This window comes from Pelobates fuscus, chromosome 6 (assembly GCF_036172605.1).
Source record: "Pelobates fuscus isolate aPelFus1 chromosome 6, aPelFus1.pri, whole genome shotgun sequence".
NCBI lineage: Eukaryota > Metazoa > Chordata > Amphibia > Anura > Pelobatidae > Pelobates > Pelobates fuscus.
In genome coordinates, this window is record NC_086322.1 from 253,144,942 (window position 1) to 253,165,370 (window position 20,429).

The 20,429-nt window shown below is 41.0% G+C and overlaps 1 protein-coding gene across 3 annotated transcripts in view; it reads left to right on the forward strand.

Annotated features, from left to right (window-relative positions):
* The window catches only part of STAT3 (signal transducer and activator of transcription 3), a 64,839-nt gene that overhangs the window by 24,000 nt on the left and 20,410 nt on the right, over positions 1 to 20,429 (forward strand). For 2 of the 3 annotated variants that reach the window (XM_063458944.1, XM_063458946.1), the window contains exons 2-11: positions 9,278 to 9,421; positions 9,564 to 9,708; positions 11,493 to 11,591; positions 12,513 to 12,608; positions 12,708 to 12,789; positions 13,275 to 13,369; positions 16,694 to 16,845; positions 17,853 to 18,011; positions 18,842 to 18,934; positions 20,130 to 20,189. In XM_063458944.1, the coding sequence (XP_063315014.1) occupies positions 9,294 to 9,421; positions 9,564 to 9,708; positions 11,493 to 11,591; positions 12,513 to 12,608; positions 12,708 to 12,789; positions 13,275 to 13,369; positions 16,694 to 16,845; positions 17,853 to 18,011; positions 18,842 to 18,934; positions 20,130 to 20,189 (1,109 nt within the window). In that variant the 5' untranslated portion in view covers positions 9,278 to 9,293. Of the gene's footprint in view, positions 1 to 5,770; positions 5,944 to 9,277; positions 9,422 to 9,563; positions 9,709 to 11,492; positions 11,592 to 12,512; positions 12,609 to 12,707; positions 12,790 to 13,274; positions 13,370 to 16,693; positions 16,846 to 17,852; positions 18,012 to 18,841; positions 18,935 to 20,129; positions 20,190 to 20,429 lie in introns of those variants that run through there. The other variant, XM_063458945.1, reaches the window with a different exon arrangement.

Sequence of the window (20,429 nt, forward strand, 5' to 3'; positions counted from 1 at the left end):
ACACCAAGAACACGAGCTTGAAAGGATGGAGTGAGGCAGGTACCGTCAACTTCCAGGGAGTGTGAAGGAGGAGGATCAGTTTTATGAGGAAGAAAAATAAGAAACTCTGTTTTAGAGAGATTGAGTTTCAGAAAGCGGGAGGACATCTAGTCAGAGATGCAAGAAAGATTCCCAGGCACTCAAAATGTGAAAGCCGCAGGCAGATTTATTGCAACAAAATAGACAGCAACGTTTCGACCGAACAAGGTATTTTTCAAGCTTGAAAAAGCCCTCTTTTTATAGGTCGAAACGTTGCTGTCTATTTTGTTGCAATAAATCTGCCTGCGGCTTTCACATTTTGAGTGCCTGGGAATTTTTCTTGCTGCCTTGACGTGTTGGGATTGCTGGTCCTGTTCCGGAGCACCTGTGGCCGCTGGGAGTGAGTGTCGTTCCTGTGACCAATTTTGCTATAGAGATAGAAGAAAGGCAAATGGTGACATGTTGTAGGACAGCAGGGGAAGAGTTTAGGGGAGGAGAGAGTATACCTGGGTGTCGTCAGCGTACAGGTGGTAGTGGAATCCAAATTAATTAATGAATTTGCCAAGAGAGGCAGTATAGAGAGAGAACAAAAGGTGACCAAGAACTGAACCTTGTGGGACTCCGACTGAGAGAGGACGAGGAGAAGAGGTGCTGTTGGAAAAAGACACTAAAGGAGCGGAGGGAGAGATGGGAGAACCACGAGAGGACTGTATCACAGAGACTAAGAGATTTAAGAGTTAGGAGAAGGAGGCCTTGATCAACAGTGTCAAGGAAGCAGAGAGGTCAAGAAGAATTAGTATAGAGTAGTGTCCTTTGGATTTGGCTGTGATTAGGTAATTTGTAACTTTAAGAGTACTCTCAGTAGAGTGGAGGGGGCGAAAGCCAGATTGAAGTGGATCGAGGAGGGAGTTGGAATTTAGGAAGCAAGTCATACGAGTAAAGACAAGTCTTTCCAGAAGCTTTGAGGAAAAAGGAAGTAGGGATATGAGACGATACTTGGAAGTGGAAGGACAGGTCAAGGGATGGCTTTTTTTTTTTTTGACCATCTTTGTTTTTCATTTTCCGTTTTACATATATGTTAGAGAGCAGAACAACAATAAGAGAGGATATTGCGATAGTACTTCACATACGTCAGTAAACAAATATTCACAGTCAAGCCATTAGAAAATATTGTTAGTAATCAAGAGTGCTAGTTCGAACAAAGTTATCAACTTCTGCAGATGGGTAATTATACATTGCGATGTTGGGAGGTGCCGAAGTATAGCTAGTCTCACGTAAAGACCTACTGAATTACAGACCAGGTGGCCGGTTGTCATGTCGGCATTTTGGTGACGTGCTTTTGTGCATTCACATTTCTATGGGTGTTTTTTTTTTTTTTTGCCGTTCTTTATTTAGTTACTTTTCATTTAAATAAGGTAACATTGCTTATGCTTAGAGACTTATAACACAATTGTCGGTATAGACATAATGAAACAATGCGCGTGAATGTTTGTTGAGGTATCAGACAATAACATCATTATTTAGTAGCTATAGTAGAGTTTAGACACCCTGGGAAATTCAGGGAGGTGTGAATTGCCTAGTTCTACTTGTCGGCATATCCGTGAGTTTTTGTCGGCAGTTGGAGAGAGTGGGGAGGTAGTTTCCCAGGTGTATGATGTGTTGTCCCCTGTTCCGTGTAAGCGGTTTGCCATAGGTTCGCATGTAGCATAGGGCGCTACGTCTAGCTATGTTGTCGCCTATCGTTACTGGGTGGAATTCGTAAGACTGCGGCCCACGTCAGTTTCCCTGTTAGGTTGCCATGGTAGTCGTTGAAGGAATGGCTTTTTAAGCATGCTTAAGGGGAGCAGGGACAATGCAGTATAGGATGTGTGTTAAGGATGATACAAGACAAGGGGTGAGGGCTCTGATGTAGGAAGGTACTGGATCAAGCAGACAGGTGGTGGGACGAGAGGAGAAGCGCAGCCACCTCCTGTTCAGTAGCTGGAGGGAAGTCTTGGAGGGTAGGGATGGTATGGTCCAAGTGAGGTTGATGGACAACGGGGGAGGCTTCGTTCCTTAACTGTTTAATCTTGTCAGTAAAGTAACATGCAAAGCTATTGGCTGTAAGGTTAGTTTGCGGGGTGGTCACAGCAGGGTGAAGAAGAGTTAAGTGTTAGAGATGCCTAGCATTGCCGGAGCATGAACTAATGAGAAGAAAAGTAGGCCTGTTTAGCAAGGGTGAGTGCTGCACTGTATGAGCAAATTTATATTGTAGAAAGTCTGACAAGGTGCAAGACTTCCTCCAGCAGCGTTCAGGGTAGCATTATATGAGAAGATGGGACAGGAGAAGGCAGGGATGGATGAGAGTTTGGAATGGAGATCAGCTGAGAGTTGCTGGAGGTTCAAGATAATTCAGATTCCTCCTGAGTTGTGGGGGGGTTATGTTGAGGGTATTGGGTGAGGGGGCACTTGAGAACAAATGATAGGAGGTGGTGGTCTGATAGAGGAAATTGCATATTACAGAGATTGGAGACTGAGCATGCATTTGAAAAAAATAAGATCTAGAGTATTGCCAGCTACGTGTGGGAGAATTAGCCCATTGCGATAGTCCAAAGGATAAGTTTTGAGGCTACTGAGGACAAGGGTGGGTTAATGGGAATGTTGAAATCCCCTAGATTATGGATGGGATATTGCTTGAGAGGAAGTAAGGAAGTCAGACAGCAAAAATGGTCAAGGAAGAGACGAGGAGAACCTGGGGGCCGATAACTAACTGCAATGTTTACAGATATGGGTTTGAATTAGTGAATTGAGTGAAAGCAAAGTGTCAGGGAAAACAAAGTTGTTTTCCAGGCACTATAGCCCTCTACAGTGTCTCCCCACTGATGTCCCTTGGCGCTGGTTCAGGCTCTGTCTCCCCCTTTGATGTTGGCGGGGGGGACCTAAAGCGCATGAGTGGCGCACTTGCATTAGGTCTTCCCCCATAGGAAAGCATTGTATAATTCTTTACTATGGGGTTTTTGGTGATGCTAGAAATCCTCATGAACAGCGTCAGGTGACCAAAAGTCACCTAACCAAAAAAAGTCCCTCTATTGGCTGTATGGTTGACAGCCACTAGAGGTGGAGTTAACCCTCAAAGGTAATTATTGCGGTTGATTTAAAAACTGCAGTAATTACATTTTGTGAGGTTAAGGGACCTGTCACACTGCACCCAGACCACTTTGAGCTGAAGTGGTCTGGGTGCCTATAGTATCCCTTTAAGAATACATGTTGAAATCCATAACTCTGTAGAGTAATGGGTTTATTACATTTCACAGATATTTTACTTCTCTGTTAGCCTCTTTAATTTAAAATACTGATTCCTAGGTGTGTTGAGAATTCCAAAGCCCCCATCACCACACCCTCCCCTTATTCAGCTTGGGATAACATGAGAAGAAAATGACAGGGGATTCGTCTGCACAGAAATGCCTTTTTAAAGGGACATGCATCACTTTGAGACATTTCATTTTTTTATTTTTTTTTTGTGTGTGTTATGTTTTCCACAGCCATTCCAGGGGGGGACATTGATCAAACCATTTGGTGTCCTATCCCTAGGAATCTGTTCACCTTGAAACCTCTGTACAGGTGGAAGAGAGAGGGAGTCTGATCAATATGATTTATGCAGAACAGACTCTGGTGTCCGGTTTCTGTCCCCAGCAGCTTCACAAGTAATGTTTTTGTCATTAGTGGATTGGTCTGAAACTGACATGGTTGGGTGAGAGGAAGTGGGATGGCTAAAGAGACTCCCTTGGCTGAGAGGCGTGCCCAATAATTATTATTATTATTATTATTATTATTATTATTATTATTATTATTATTATTATTTATATAGCGCCAACAAATTCCGTAGCGCTGTACAATGGGTGGACTAACAGACACATAATTGAGATCAGACAACTGGACGTACAGGAACAGAGGGGGTTGAGGGTCCTGCTCAATGAGCTTACATGCTAATGGAATCTGACGAAGTTTGTAAATGTTTATCACATACTTTTTAACCCCTTAAGGACACATGACGTGTGACATGTCATGATTCCCTTTTATTCCAGAAGTTTGGTCCTTAAGGGGTTAAAGTTTTTTATTTTTTTTATTTTGTTCTTACCTCACTTGCTTTATTTTGGGTTGTATATTTGTTTAAAGGTTTGTGTTTTTTATTTTTTATTTTTAATTCTTTATTTTTATTGTGCTTGAATCAACAATACAGGCTTGTCTAGCCACAACAGCGTCCACAAGTTTAGTTACAATTATTAGTGGTATTGTGGCATATCGGGTAGCATCGCACATTTTATAATAACACGAGGCATTTAAACATGTGTTAAGTAGCTTATAAGTAAATAACATAGAATATCGGTCCTGCAAGCATATCCGGTACATGTGGCTAGTCATACATTGGTAAGGCGAGTAAAAGTCAGCGCTTGTTATGTGGGAACTATGAAGCTGTGAAGAGAGCTACAACCTGTGCGCTTGCCATGGACAGCACGGTAGACCTGGCTGTCAGGAGTTTGTATGCAGGCTAGTATGATGAGACAAAAAGCAATATAACATAGGTAGCAGACAGGACTAAGCAGGTAGGTTAGATAAGGTGGTACATGGATTGCCATTAGTTACTGAGCTCTAGGTAGGTGAAGACATAGAGTATTATATTCAACTCTGTAGGGGGCAACCCTGTGGTGGCTAGGGGGCAACCAATACTCTGTGTGTTGGCCACTTGTTAAGAGTCATGAGAGTTGGAGTCATAGTTCGACCCAGCGTGTAGAGCTGGCAGGGTATTGTCTCGGGAGACCGATAAGTCCGTGGAGTTCCTGCCGTCTGGCTGCCGGGTGCTTTAGCCGATTCCTACAGGAGGGGGCTGGTAAGGGTGAGAGGGCATGGAATAACCTAAGACCCACTGGGACTGTCAACAACACCCCTTCCCACTGCCTTCTACTGCCACACCCAGTGGGTCTAAGGTTATTCCATGCCCTCTCACCCTTACCAGCCTGGGTCGTGTAGGGGTCCCGTGATTGATGTGGAGGGTCCGCCGGCTTGGCACTGTAAGGTGGAAGTACCGTGATCTCGGGTGGCAGTAGTTCCTCCGCTTACGCGGTCTGTAGGCTTGTGTTTGGGGCCGCTTGATCCTCCGTTTGGGAGTAGGTCGCCGCGCCAGAGCTCCGTCTGTCGGATGTGACTCAGGGGCGACCATTCTCCTCTAAAACCGCTGTTTGTTTGTTTTTTTTGTGTTTTTTTTTTTTTTTCAAAGTCTTTTTTATTTTTGTGTTTCCCCCCATAACCACTGAAAGTTGATACAGGTTCCCGTGTTACAACTTTCAGTTGTTATGGTACTTGGGGTTTCCCTTTAATTTTCTGTAGCACTGCTGAGTTTATCCAATAGTGGAAAAGAAATCAGGATAACTTTAACCTAACCCAAACATTTCACACAACATGGGCACTTGGAGTGCTCCTTTAATGGGGGTGGAAAAATATATCCAAGCAGGAGAATAGAAACACTTTTTAAAACCTGCCCTTTGAAAGACATAACTGTAACAGTTTATCATAGTACAGCTCCAGACACAATAGCTGAAAGGACTCTCTATAGCCTGTCGGGTTACTGTTCATTTGCAGTGTTCAAGTGAGCTGTACAGACTGTTCATTTTCCACTTGAGCTCTAGAGTCAATATTGTCATTCTATGTTCTGAGCATGGATTACTGTAAGGCTCCACCTCCTCTTGCCTGCATTACTGGAAGTCCTTGTACTTGGTTAAATCTGGAATCAGGAACACACTTCCCTGCCTGTTTTCTGTTCTGTATAGACACAAGCAAACCTACATGTTTTCACAGTAGCAAGTTCTGATCTGTATCAGTAGGTCCCTGTTGTCTGTTAATCTTTTGTAATCAAAACGTTTGGACACTGGAGGGGCTGTCGTAGAGCAGGTAGGTTATATGATCTAACTGCTGCTATGCTACATTTTCTCTCCATGAGTTCTTTAGATTGTCAGCTATTGTGATTTAAGATTACTTTTCTGCCTCTAGATTTTTTTTAAATTTTATTTTTTTGTGGTAATTTTAAAATACTGAAGTTGTTTTCTTTTCGGAGTAGCATGTTCTTTTCTGTTAACAAATATTTTAATGATTATTCGATCTTTAATGATCTACACGAGCCACTCCTTAATTTCCAGAAATCAATTAAATTAATCACATTTGCTTTCAGTAAAATGCCCAGATAATACCAAGAATTGTAACGCCCACTGTCAAGTACTCTTGCAATGATAAGACCCTTCCTGGGTGTTTAATGCAGAATAGTATTTTGTTTGTGTTGACTGTAAAGTATACAGTGGTGGCCAAAAGGTAGACTCCTCTGGCTTAAGGGCTGGCAAAGCATCATAGGTGTTGATGTGCTTTTCAAAAAAAAAAAAAATTTAAAGCTTAGAGGTCTTCCTTTTGGACATGCCTGCTTAAATGCATTTAACAAAAGTTGAAACATACCTTGTTGCCATGTGGTTTTAAAATCTGTTTTGACATTACAGATCCATCCATTACATATCACTAGTGTGGCTGCAGGGTACATACTTGGGTTTCTTCAGGCATTGCCTTCCTTGTAAAAGCATACATTCCGTTTCTCCCCCCATGCTGAGACATCTTTGTACAGTTTAATAGGATTGTAATTCCCATTGATTTATTGCTGTTGCTAAAAGCGGTGCACTGCAGTGTGCAGACTGCTAGACAGCCTTGTGTGTTGAGACCTCATAAACCATGTCATGAAGCAAGATACAATTAGGGGAGTAGCAGGCAGTGGCAAGTGAGGGTGGATAACAAAAATACTTTAGCCTAAACTGGTTACAGGAAAGCCATGTCATGTTTTTGTAACCATATGCGAGCATAATAAAGCTTATTTGCATATTTACATTGATATGTCTACAAAACATCTGTAGGTTGGATTGTAGTTGTTTCCTGTAGAAATTATGATTTATTATAGATATTCTGCTTTTTCTTTTTCCTTTTTTTTTTTTTTTTGTGTATTTCGAATGTCTATTTTTTTTTTTCAGTCTGGCCCATTTTATTTGCAATTAGTGATGTCGCGAACATAAAATTTTCGATTCGCAAACGCGAACTTCCGCAAATGTTTGCGAACCGCCATAGACTTCAATGGGCAGGCGAATTTTAAACCCACAGGGACTCCTTCTGGCCACAATAGTGATGGAAAAGTTGTTTCAAGGGGACTAACACCTGGACTGTGGCATGCCGGAGGGGGATCCATGGCAAAACTCCCATAAAGGACATAAATCACCTAACATTCCTAAATTGTTTGGAATAACCTGCCTTAAAACATCAGGTATGATGTTGTATCGATCAGGTAGTGTAAGGGTTACGACCGCTTCAAAGTGACAGACCAAACTCCCCGTTTAACGCACCGCAAATAACCGCAAACAGTCCATTTGCACAACCGCAAACTCCCCATTTGCACAAGGTTGGAAACCAAGCTAGCCATGTCCCGTTCCTTGTCCTCACTGATGTCATTGAAGGTCTCTTCCTCCACCCAGCCACGTACAACACCAAGGGTCCCCGAAAGGTGACAACAAGCCCCCTAGGACGCCTGCTGTGTTTTGGTCTTCCACCTCCTCAAAGCCACCTTCCTCCTCTGACTCCTCTTCTTCAGACTCCTCTCTCTGCGTTGCCCTATCAGTTTAATCCCTGTTACATCCCCTATCAGGGGACGTGTATATAAGGCATCGATTTTAGGAAGCGGGAGATGGAAAAACATGCTTGGTCGGTCCTCCTACTTCAAATTTGGGGCACTGCGCGTGCAATCTAATGTGCCACCAGATATGAGTGGTGGCACTGGGCAAGTGGGCACAGTATACGCTGTGAGCCTGACACACGCTGGCAGACAACTAACTGCTATTCAATCTATTACAGTCAAAATTGTATTTTTTTTTTTTTTTTAAATGTACACTACTGTTACACCAGATATGAGTTGCACTGGTGTGACACTGTGCCCTGGCAGGCCCTGAAACGCACACTCATGAAGGAAACTGACTGCTATTATATTACAGTCCAAAAAGGTTTTTTTATTTTGTTAAATGCAAGCTATTGTGACACCAGATATGAGTGGTGGCACTGGGCAAGTGGGCACAGTATACGCTGCGAGCCTGACACACACGCTGGCAGACAACTAACTGCTATTCAATCTATTACAGTCAAAAAAGTTTGTTTTTTTTAAAATGCAAGCTATTGGGACACCAGTGAGTGAGTGGCACGGGGCAGGCCCTGAAACGCACACCAGTGAAGGAAAATGACTGCTATTATACTACATTAAAAAAAGGTTGTTTTTTTTTGTTTAAATGCAAGCTATTGTGACACCAGTGAGTGAGTGGTGGCATTGGGCAAGTGGGCACAGTATATGCTGTGAGCCTGACACACAGGCTGGCTGGCAGGCAGGCAACTGCAATTACATTACACAAAAAAAAAAGCAGACTGATGTTCTAGGCCTAAAAAGGGCCTTTTGGGGGTGCTGTCCTTACAGCAGAGATCAGATGAGTCCTTCAGGACTGTAGTGGACACTGAATACACTAGCCTAGCTATCAATTTCCCTATCAAATCAGCAGCAGCTACACTGTCCCTACTCTCACTAAGAATGCAGCTTCACAATGAATGTAAAATGGATGCTGTCCAGGAGGTGGGAGGGTCTGGGAGGGAGGGTCTGCTGCTGAATGGCTGGAATGTGTCTGCTGACTGGGAGGTACAGGCCAGGGTCAAAGTTTACTCAATGATGACGAATAGGGGGCGGACCGAACAGCGCATTTGTTCGCCGTCCGTGGCGAACGCGAACAAGCAATGTTCGCCGGGAACTATTCGCCGGCGAACAGTTCGGGACATCACTATTTGCAATATGAAATACCAAATTAAAATGAATACTTGTACTCATTTTTGAAGAGTTTATAGTGTTAAAACTTCAATAAAGCAAAACTGAATTTCTAATTTTCTCATTGCCTTTTGAAGTTTTAAATGCAACAGGCTTCTTAGTCTTTCTTAGTCTAGTTTTTTAGTTTACATTAGCTGTATGTACGTTATGTAATGGGATTTTCCATAGTGGGGCTGGAGAGCATAAAATTATGTGTGTGTATATAACTATATATTATTTTTTTTCAGTCACCCTATTCCTCTGTTGCTGTTACTTCTTGGGGGTGTGTGTGTGTGTGTGTGTTATTATGAGCAGTAGTCGCCATATTTAAACTTTTTATTTATTTTTTTAATGTTTTGTTTTTAGCCCTTCGTGGCACAAAATGACACAATGGAACCAGTTACAGCAGCTGGATACCAGATATTTGGAACAGTTGCACCAACTTTACAGCGACAGCTTTCCTATGGAGCTGCGTCAATTTCTGGCACCTTGGATAGAGAGCCAAGACTGGTAAGTTCCCCTTTTCTAATGCTGAATATTTGTGTACACCATGTTTACTAGTGTCTCTCTAGTACCGTGGGCAAATTTCATGGGATGCTGGGTCAGTCTTATGTCATGTATCCACGTATAAAATTATGTTCTTCTCTTAAAGGGGTTTTGCTGCAAGTAAAGAATCCCATGCCACACTGGTTTTTCACAATCTTCTGGGTGAAATAGACCAACAATACAGCAGGTTTCTACAGGAATCAAATGTTTTATATCAACATAATCTGAGGAGGATAAAGCAGTTTTTGCAGGTAAAGAAGGGGTTATATGAAAGGTAATCAACCACATAATCTTCACGTACATCTTACCAGGGATATATTGTCTTGGTTACCATAATTCAGGTTGAACAATCATTGGTATGACATGCAATCTTTAAAATGAAAGTGAATTTGGCAGTCGCTGCTTAAATAAACCTTGGGTCCTTCTATATGCATTGTGTGTCTGTGCTAGTTTTTTAGTCCATTACGTGTTGAAGTATGATTAGTGTCCAGTAGGTGTTGACGGGATAAGTAGTTCAGACCCAACTTATAGTTCTACTCATCACATCGGATGCAGTCACGATACATCGGACATATCCACGACCCCGTTCACTGTAATTTTGTGAACCAGGCTTTGTGCTACGATATTCAGAGCTGCCAACCCTGTGTTAATGTAGCTAAGGGAGAGTAGGGAATAGTGTGATGTGTGTTGGTCAGATCTTAGGACTTCATGGGACTTCTTTCTGGTGACTTTATTCTCTGTGAGCAGCTGGTCCTCAAAATGAATCCAACGTTCACTTTGATCACTGCTTATAGCTCTCCTGCCAGCCTGGGGACACTACATGTAGCACCAACTGACAGAGGGCATTCCAGGTATTGAAAAATATATGGGGTTACCTGGTACCAGAAGGGATTTAGGCTGTTCTTATGTGGTTAATGTAAATTGACCTGGAATCTTTACATACTAAACCTCCTGTGAGTTCTGTTACATTTACAGAACTCCTAGATGTTGCTAGTGATTCTTTGCCCTAATTGGATGATAAACGGCTTAGTACTGTTTTGCTCAGTCTTGGTGATACCTGAAGGGAGGAAGATGTGCTGTACGTTTAGAGTTTGCAGGAAAAATCTTTATGCAGAACATGTTTAAGCCCACAAGCCTCTCAATTAGTTGCTTGCTTGTATTGAGTAATATTTTGTGAAAGAAAGTGTTGGATTTGAGCCATGATGCTGTCTGCTGACTCATGTAAGCTGGATATAGCCTTTCTTCCAAGTTGTGTAATAGTAATTTATTAAACGGTGCACTAAACCAACCAATGTTACTTGCTTTAGTTATGTCGAAAGGCTCTCCCTGTCCCCCATCCTTATTATGATAACTGCAACAATTTGCAATGTAGCATGAAATAGATTTTGCTGAAGCTGCACGCATAGCTTAAAGGAACACTCTGGACACACAAAGCACTTCAGACACACGCTTTTTATTTTTTTTTTTTTATTTATTTTTTATTCAATGGAGTGTTCCTGATTTGTGAAACTAAGCTAGAAGACTAGCAAGTAGAAACCACTTTATATTAGATTGCCAATTCATTTTATTTTTAATTTCTTTACAGGATATGTAGTTCAGGATTCATGCAAACACCTGTTGATTTGCGGCTGTATGTTAAATGCAAAGTGCTCCCATTGAGAGCTCATGCATTTGCTGACAAATGTTAATCGCTTCTTGAAGAACCTGCGGATTTGCCGTGAACAAAAGGGTCTTTGCTGTTCTGATTAGGGTTTGGTGACTTCAGACTCTGTCCTACTTCAGTTATTTATTATTATTACTGACATTTATATAGCGCCAACTTATTCCGCAGTGCTTTACAATATTCTAAAAGGTGGAAGTTTTAACTAAATTAGACAAATACAAAACGTTACAGGAACAATAGGTTGATGAGGACCCTGCTCAAACTTGCTTACAATCTAGAGTTCACGTTTTTATTCTTAAATTGAGAAATGGAATATAACCTCTCTACCTCCTTTTGTTTTCTAAATGAGCCTTTGATGTTTTCAACTTGCAGAGTAGGTACCTGGAGAAACCTATGGAGATAGCAAGGATTGTGGCAAGGTGTCTGTGGGAAGAGGGCCGGCTTCTCCAAAATGCTGCTACTGCTGCCCAGGTAAAGTATGCTAGCTGTTCTTCAGGAAAAATAAATAAATCTACTCGCTCCCCGATTTTTATATATTATTTGTTTTTGCTTATCAAGGAAGCGGCTTGTTTTTCATTGAAAATGGCACAGTTGTAAAGGAATACACCACCTGTAGCTTTTCTACTTTTTATGTATGTATTATAAATGTGTTGAGATTTTTATTTATTTATTTATTTATATTTTGACATTACCTGTGCACATCAGACACTGCAACCTCTTTAACAATCTGTGTTGCTTGAAAAGAAACTCCCTCTCTTTCATGTTTCTTAAATTTGCACATAAATGCAAGTCCTACGTAATGTATACAGGCTGTCCCGTAGCTTTCATTGCGTTTTCAGGACAGACCTAGAACTCCCACTGGGAAAACAGATTGAGGACTTGTGTTGGATGGGACATCTCTGACACTTTTTTTTATGCAAATGAGGGCAATAAATGCGTTAGACAGTCGGGAGCATCTATTTTAACGCCAACACATTTCATAACTGCAAAACTAGTTGGTGTTCACATTAGTTACAATGGCTAATCATCATCATATAATCTGTTCGAACCTTTAGGGTCACAGGTTCAATTCCTGCCAACATTGTTTCTATCTTTCATCCTTCCAAGGTAGATAAAATGAATACCATTCAATTGTGTAATATTAACATCCGAAAGTGACGTTCGTGGACATTGTTCAAAACCAGAGATTCTCTAACTGTACCTTTAAAAAAAAAAAAAAAATTATACACTGTTATTATAATTTGGACAGACCAGATGGGTCTGTCACCTTCTACGTTTCTATGACTGGTCATTAATTAAAAGTAATGCAGTGGCTAATAAGATACATTGGAGTTTTAATGACTAGACATAAAGAATCTGTCACAAGCCTGTGATAATTGTATTTCCATGTAGCAAGGTGGACCATCTTCTCATCCCACAGCAGCAGTGGTCACGGAAAAACAACAAATGCTGGAGCAGCACCTGCAGGATGTCCGAAAGAAAGTCCAGGTACGAATGATTTGCCGATTTCACGCGCAATCCCTTTTTGCTCTTTGTTTTCTTTTGAAATGGAATTTTTACAAATAAAAAAACTTGTCCATTTTACAGGACCTGGAGCAGAAGATGAAAGTCGTAGAAAACCTGCAGGATGACTTTGACTTCAACTATAAGACTTTAAAAAGCCAAAGCGGTGGGTGATTCTACAAGCGTATAACGGTCTAAATGTATTGTGCTGTTTTGTACAGGCAGCGTTTCATGCAGAAAACGCTCTAACATCATATCCTTCCTCTTTGCACCAAACTACAACTATCCATCTTTTTCTCTCCTATCACATGGTCACCTGACACTGAAATAATGTATCATTAATATCGGTCACTCTCAGTGCCAGTGTTTCCCAAACCAGTCTTCACACCCACCCTTCCAGTCCAGAAATTAGGGCTTATACAGTTGTGTGTAAGGTGTGTTGTTTTTAGAAAGAAAAAAAAAATTCCCTAAGTCATGGACTGGTTTGGGAACCACTGCTCTATACCCATACGCACAATGTTACCATTGATTTATTTGGTCTTTACTTGAAATTAAAAACATGGTTTATGTACTTTGACAACTATTTTTTGTTTTGCATTTGTGTCTTGTGTTTTGTTTTTTTATTTATATATTTTTCTTTCTTTTTTACAGATCTATCAGACCTTAATGGTAACAACCAGTCTGTCACAAGACAGAAAATGCAACAGCTAGAACAGATGTTGACCGCACTGGATCAGCTTAGAAGGGTAAGGTTATTTGGCTTAAATGGGAATGTTTTTTTGTTTTTTTCTAATTGTTGAGGTTAGAGTACCCTCTATGGTCTGTCTCTAGGGTCGTAATTTGCAGCCTGTTAAAATATTAAAGCACCCATTAATGTCTCAAGTGTCATTTCCTGAGCAATCACAGCTGTTGTCGTGCTTTTGGCCACTAATTCTCGTATACTCTAAAATCAAGACGTTTCCTCTCTGGTCCTTTTAACTTTTTCATTGCAGAAGACAGAAAATGCGATTACCTGCTCTCTGTTGTAGCATCAATGTCTTTAAAATGCAGGGATTGGTGTCTTCACTTATAGATACTGATAAAAAAAAACAAAAACACGTGTAATGTGCATATTGGAAAATAATATTTTATCATTTAATATATTGTACTATGTAAATGTCTAAAATGTAGAGGGGGGGAGGGGGGAAAATATTTTATTGTTTGATTTATTGGTAGCATATAAATTAATTTATACAGTGTGACTACCAATAAAGTTTACCGCCATTAGTCCCCACTCTTTTTTATCTAGCTCCAATACTGGACATGTACATCTTACCCAGATGCTCTCCAATAATCTCTTTAATGTGACCCATTTGTTAGAAGAAAGCCTCAATGGTAGTATTGGGGACTACAGAAATTCCAGAGCCCTCCATAGTTTTAGTAGCCAGCAATCTAAACTACAGAGTAAGTATACCAAACGAAATTCCGCCGGCAAATAATAATTTTACAAACGGACAGCCTAATCTGTACAAACTAGAGACTTCCTAATACACCAGATGAACCACTATAATCTCCTCAGGGAGAAAGTTTAGGTCAGGCCCCGGTCACTAAAAGGGGCACAGCCAGGAACTAACCTTTGTATAGAATCATTGCTGTTTGCTGGGTGTTTAGGGGCCGTTGAAGCAGGCTCCTTCCTAACTGCTATGAAGGACAGGAAAAAATCAAAACGGCTAACTGGGGGTGGGCGACACTGTTTAAACTAATTTCATAGCTCTGTTTCCTGTCCTTTGTACTCTAACTTATAGATCAATCCTGCCATGACTTGATCAGAAAAAAATATAATCGTAATATTTATTTATTTTTGTATAGTGCTTGGAAAATTGCTAGTTCTGAAACAAAACGTTCTCCTCTTGGGTGTTTTAATTCTTATTTATTTATTTTTCTCTCTTGCGGAGAGTTTTTGTATTGAATACGTTTTTATTGAGATCAGCATGAGGATCAGTGTGCCCACGCAGGGGTTGCAATATATGGTTGACAAGTAACCTAGAATACAGAAACGGTATATCAGTATATCCGTAGCATTTTGTCTTGTGCCTTTGCAGAGGCTTATTATGTGTGATCTCTGATATTGTGGAGATCAGCTTATTTAATGGGTTTCCCACACAGGGAAGTGTTCATATGTTTAGTACTTATTTCAAGGTTCAATTACAACTCGCTTGCTTCCTAAGGGTGTTGAGTGGTGTAACTGTCAGTTGTTGTGGTTTTTCTGACTTGAGATTGAATTTAGGTGGTGTGGGCGGTTGTTGTTTCTCAGTGTTTACTTGATGTCGCCTGTGGACCATCCTCTGTCTTTTGTCAGTGTGTGGGGCCTGTGCATGGAGTTAGGTATATGGCATTGGTCAGTCTGATCTTTCTTTCAGGAGTTGTCCTGTGGCATTTTGTGGTCTACGGTTGCTTGCAGGGGGAGTGGGTTTCGAGTATTAGGGGTGGGTGAGGTAGAAGAAAAAGAAGAAGGGGGGGTGTGAGAGAGAGAGGGGAAAAAAAATGGGGTGGGGACGGGGGTTCTGTTTGGGTGTAGTCCCCAGCCAATGCCTCCACCCGACAGGCCTCACCAGCCCCCAGTTGCTGCCTTCAGATCTTCATGTTTTCGTGTCTCTTCCACCTCCTCCACCCATCGCTTGATGGGGGGGGAGGGAGGACGAGGGTTACATGGTTGTCTCCAGTATATGGGGATGGTTGCTTTTGCGGCGTTGAGGAGTCTCGGGGTCACTGATCTTTTATAGGCCGGTGTCTGCATCGTAGTATGGTGGGGGAGGTGTGAGGCTGGCGTTTGTGGCAGGGCTTCATCAATTACCTCCGCTTTCACTCAGCTGATTGTCTCCCAGAATGGCCTAATGAGGGCACAGTCCCACCAAATGTGGAGCTAGGTGTCTCTCTTCTGTGCAGCGCCAACAGGTGTCCAGTATATTATGGTCTCGGGTGTGTAGGGTAACTGGGGTGAGGTACCATCTTGTGAGGATTACGTATGCGTTCTCTTGTAGCCGTGCCGATCCCGTGTTTTTTTTTTTTTGGGGGGGGGGGGGGGGGGGGGGGGGGGGGTGATGATTTTGTCCCAGTCGGCATCCGTGATTGTTTCCTTGAGGTCCTCTTCCCATTGTCTGATGAACACTGATGCCAGGAGGTAGCGGTTTGTCACCAGTGAAGTGTAGATCTGGGAGATAGCCTTTAATGGAGGCGTTTCTTGCAGGCAGAGGGATTCTAATTCTGTGCAGTCCTGGAGTATATACTGGGTTTTTGTGATATTGAGCAGACGTAGTGTGATATCTGTTCCCTTGCCATTGTGTGTAGGAATGTGTGCTGTTGTTCTGGGGAGAGGGCGGATTATTCTTGGTGGGGTTATCACGTCTGCTATGCAGAGGATCTTGTCTCTGTTCGACAAATGTGGGAGTGGGCCGTGGTCGCCCACTGGGAAATGCGGGTTGCCATTCATGGGGCTTGGGTCGGTTGTGATGTAGTATTTTTGGCCCCATTCTGATGCCAGAGTTGGAGTGTGGCATTCACAAACTGGTTTGAGGGTTGAATTTGTTTGCTCACTCACTTCGTGATCCAGGGCAGAGTGCAAAGATCGCATTTGGTGCTATCTGCTTCTAGCTGCACCCATGTCTCTCGTCTTCGTCGTCCAGCTGATGACTCTGAAGTGGGCCGCTAGGTAGTATTTTCTAAAGTCCGCCAGGGCCAGTCCACCTCGAAGTTTGGGGAGTGTCAGTTGGGAGTTAGCTATGCGGGGGGGTTTACCCCGCCAAATGAATTTGCGGACTTCTGCCTGTATGGCCGTGAAGAAGGATTCGGGGCTGTCACTGGTACCGTTTGAAAGAGGAGTTTAGGGAGCAATGTCATCTTGACAGCGTTCACTCTGCCCAGCCAGGAAATGTAATATGAGTTCCAAGTGCGTAGTTCTTCTACTGCTGCATTGAGAGGATAGTTTTTATATGCTAAAGAAGGGATAATGCTTTCTTGCAAGGTGGTATGTAACATTCTAACCGTGTAGAATACCACTTGATCTATTGTCTAATTTTATTTTATTCTTGTAGACTATAATTAGTGACCTAGCTGGTCTGCTGTCGGCCATGGAGTATGTCCAAAAGACCCTGACAGATGAGGAACTTGCAGATTGGAAACGACGTCAACAAATCGCATGCATTGGTGGTCCCCCGAACATTTGCCTGGATCGGCTGGAAAATTGGTAAGACTTTAAGTACTCATTTTGGATAAATTCTTCATCCCTCATTTGAATAAATTATTCAAAATAAATAAAACCATGAAATTGTAGGTGTTGAACATCTGGATCATTGGCCCATAATTAAGTCTGGTTTGCTATTTTAATGTGTTCTATTTCATTGTAGCAAGCGTGTACTGCTTTATATATCTATTATATTGCACTGCCTGGGTGCAATCTCTAGTGATAATAGATTGCTATATAATGAGTGCAGTTTATTTTTTACTGTATTCAAAAAAATCTAAATCACAACAATATCAATGTTTTATGTACGAATATAAGATCACTGATCCAGTTTTGCAGTTGAATACTTGTTTGCCGTATTCATAATTTGATTCCTTTTAAAAATAAGAAATATTGCCTCAAACGCAAAAAACGTCTGGTTTCAAAAGGTGCTTACGGTTTCATCTTCAGTGTTCTTAAATAATATTAAAATAACACTATAGCATTAGCAATACACACTTGTATTCCTAACACTATGGTGTCTTGTTTGCCGTTTAGGTGACTGGCTCCCACCTGCCAAGTTTAAAAAGGATATTTTACTTGCCTTTTCTCTCACAGCGACTCCTTGTTTGAGATCGAGATCCCATAGTAAAGCATTGGGAGGCTAGAGTGCATGGGTGGCAAAACGTGGCGCTGCATCAGCCAGATGGTGTCAAGTGTCATTAGTGCTTGTCTGAGTGACAGCCACTAGAGGCAATTAAACTCTGCAATTAGAACAATGCCATTCTGCAGAATGACCATTCTTTCACTTGCATGGTTAAATCGGGGGGGCATGGCACCCAGACCACTTTATAGTGATGAAGTTGTCTGGGTGCCTATTGTACCTAAAGCAGCAGAATGCAGGTTTGTATTGCATTTTCCATTCCCTTTTCCCAAGAGGCTTAGAATGACCGTAGAATTCCGATTGATTTGTGTATTAAGTGCCTTACTGGAGGCTAAAGAATAAGTATTTGCTTATGTCCAACCTACAGGATAACCTCGCTAGCAGAGTCCCAGCTGCAGACACGACAGCAGATAAAGAAGCTTGAAGAATTACAGCAGAAGGTGTCCTATAAAGGAGACCCCATCATTCAACACAGACCCATGCTGGAAGAAAGAATTGTGGAGCTGTTTAGGAACCTTATGAAGAGGCAAGTATTGCTGTCTTCTGCTGACACACAGCAGTAAAAGCTCAATAGCACACTCATGCTACACATTAGATCAGGTTCAGTGTTGCTCAGACTGGAGGTTTGTAAATCAAAAAAATGTTTTGCTCTGTTAAACTTCAGTCATTTTAGTATCTAAACTTTTTTTAGACGAAAAGTGGCCAGATACTAATTTTTGGGCTGTAAATGCTTAATTTGAAATATTTTTTTGTTTTCATCCTCAAATTGCTGGAAGTCACTTAGGTGACAGATCCTCATTGAAGGGGATCGTATCAGTTTAGGCTCATGTAGTTTTTTTTTGTTGTTGTTTTTTTTTTATTCTTTATTTGTACTCGACAGGCAAAGCAAGTAAACATTAACTGTTGGGCTTACGCAGAAGCCAACTAAGTTACAGTTCGTGAGAAAACAATAAACCTTTTGAACAATACAAATCAGAAGTTATAACTCACGCCCATTCCTGGGCCTTATGTGGCTTGCCTCCTATCGAGGGTATTTTTATTTTAATGAGACAAGTATCAGGTTTGTCAATGATCCATACAATCCTTTTTGATCAGCCCAATGGCTTCTCTGTTCCTTTAAACCAGGCTCATGTATTTTTGTTCTGTATTTAAAAAACACTCAAATGTTTCTTCAGAGAGTACATCTTTGTAAATGGCTTCAAAACACTTTGTCCATTTATTTTTATCTATCTTGATGTTTTTTGTTGTTTGTTTTTTAGATTTAATTTGTGTTTTTATTTAGTTTTTAGCACATTACTGTGGAATTTGCCATTTTAACTTGGGTTGTTTTTTGGTTGTTTTTCTTTCCTTGCATAGCGCCTTTGTAGTGGAGAGACAGCCATGTATGCCTATGCATCCTGATCGACCACTTGTGATCAAGACTGGAGTACAGTTTACAACAAAAGTCAGGTTTGTTAATATGCTGGAACCTAAACCTAAACAGCAAGGGTATGCAGAGATATGAAATTGGCTTTGGTTTTCTTAGTGGGTTTTAAAGTTAATTTGAAATGATGCATTATGAAATGTGTGCATTATATCTAATAGTAATTTAGATATATTTTTGGCAATTTAAACAAAATTCAGCACTGAATGCATCTGGCAGGATGTGTGTTCACTTGCCTTTTGCCTGCAAACAATGCATGTAGGACTATTTGCCTTCTGGGAACTTTAGCTTAAAACAAAACCTTGAGGCTGTGGGTTAATCATGCAGTGGCTGGCCACTGCTGGCCAGCAAGCCTCCACACAAAAAGTTAAAAATATATAAAGAAGCCCTATGGGGGTTAAACTAGTGACTAGGCAGCTGTTGTTTTGTAAATTTCTGAGCAGAAAATAGTCACCCCCCCAATCCGTGGGCATCAGGTGGAGAACTTTGAATTAAACAGATCACTGTCCAACCCTATATGCCCAGCAGGTGGGGACTATTTATTATAAAAATAATAAAATACTGGGTACATCCTCACGCGGGCTCTAATAATTATACAAAGGGGGTGACAGCCATCATCCACCATTTCAGCCATTCATCAGTGTTCAGTCTAGCTGGCATTGTTAAATAGCATGAACAGGTAGGTCTGCCCGTTTAGTATTGGACAATTCGGACTTTACTGAATGACCCTCTCAGTTTTGATTCATGTATAAATATTGTAAAGCGCTATGGAAACTGTTGGCGCTATATAAATGGCAATAATAATAATGTATGGATCCTGACTCACATGTTTAAGTACAATAACCTGCACTAACTCTTATAACATTTATCCTGCAGATGCCAGTGATTTTTAAGTGTTGGGTAAACTTATTTGGCAAACTTGTATACTCAATATATCTGGGGCAGTTGCTGATAAAAATGTTTATTACAAAACAGGCAGATAAGACTTGCATAGCCTTTTTTGAGTGAAGGCGATAAGAGATTATCTGACAAGCACTCCTTATAGAAAACATTACTGCTAAAATGCCACTTTAAATATGAAGCACAATTTACAAAAAAAATTGACCAGACACTAAAACAAAATTATTAATGTCTTAAGTTGAAAGTGCTAGCTATATTCAGTACATTTTTAAAATATCCCTTAATATCCTATAACATCTTGGACTTTGTTATTATCCACAGGCTTCTTGTGAAATTCCCTGAGCTCAACTACCAGCTGAAAATCAAAGTTTGCATTGATAAGTAAGTTAACCATTAATTTTCTGTGGGCATTTCTTATCTATTATCTATTTATTTATTTATTTATTTTTACTTTTTATTTTTTTTAAATATATGGATGTAGCTGATCTTCTTTGGAAGCATAAATCAGTTTCAAGCCTTCAAATGTCCTTATACGAGAGCACCTTGTTAACGTCCGGTGTAGTTATAAAACCTTTTTATTGTAGGACTATAGCTTATCATTCCAGTAGTGTAGTTCGCATA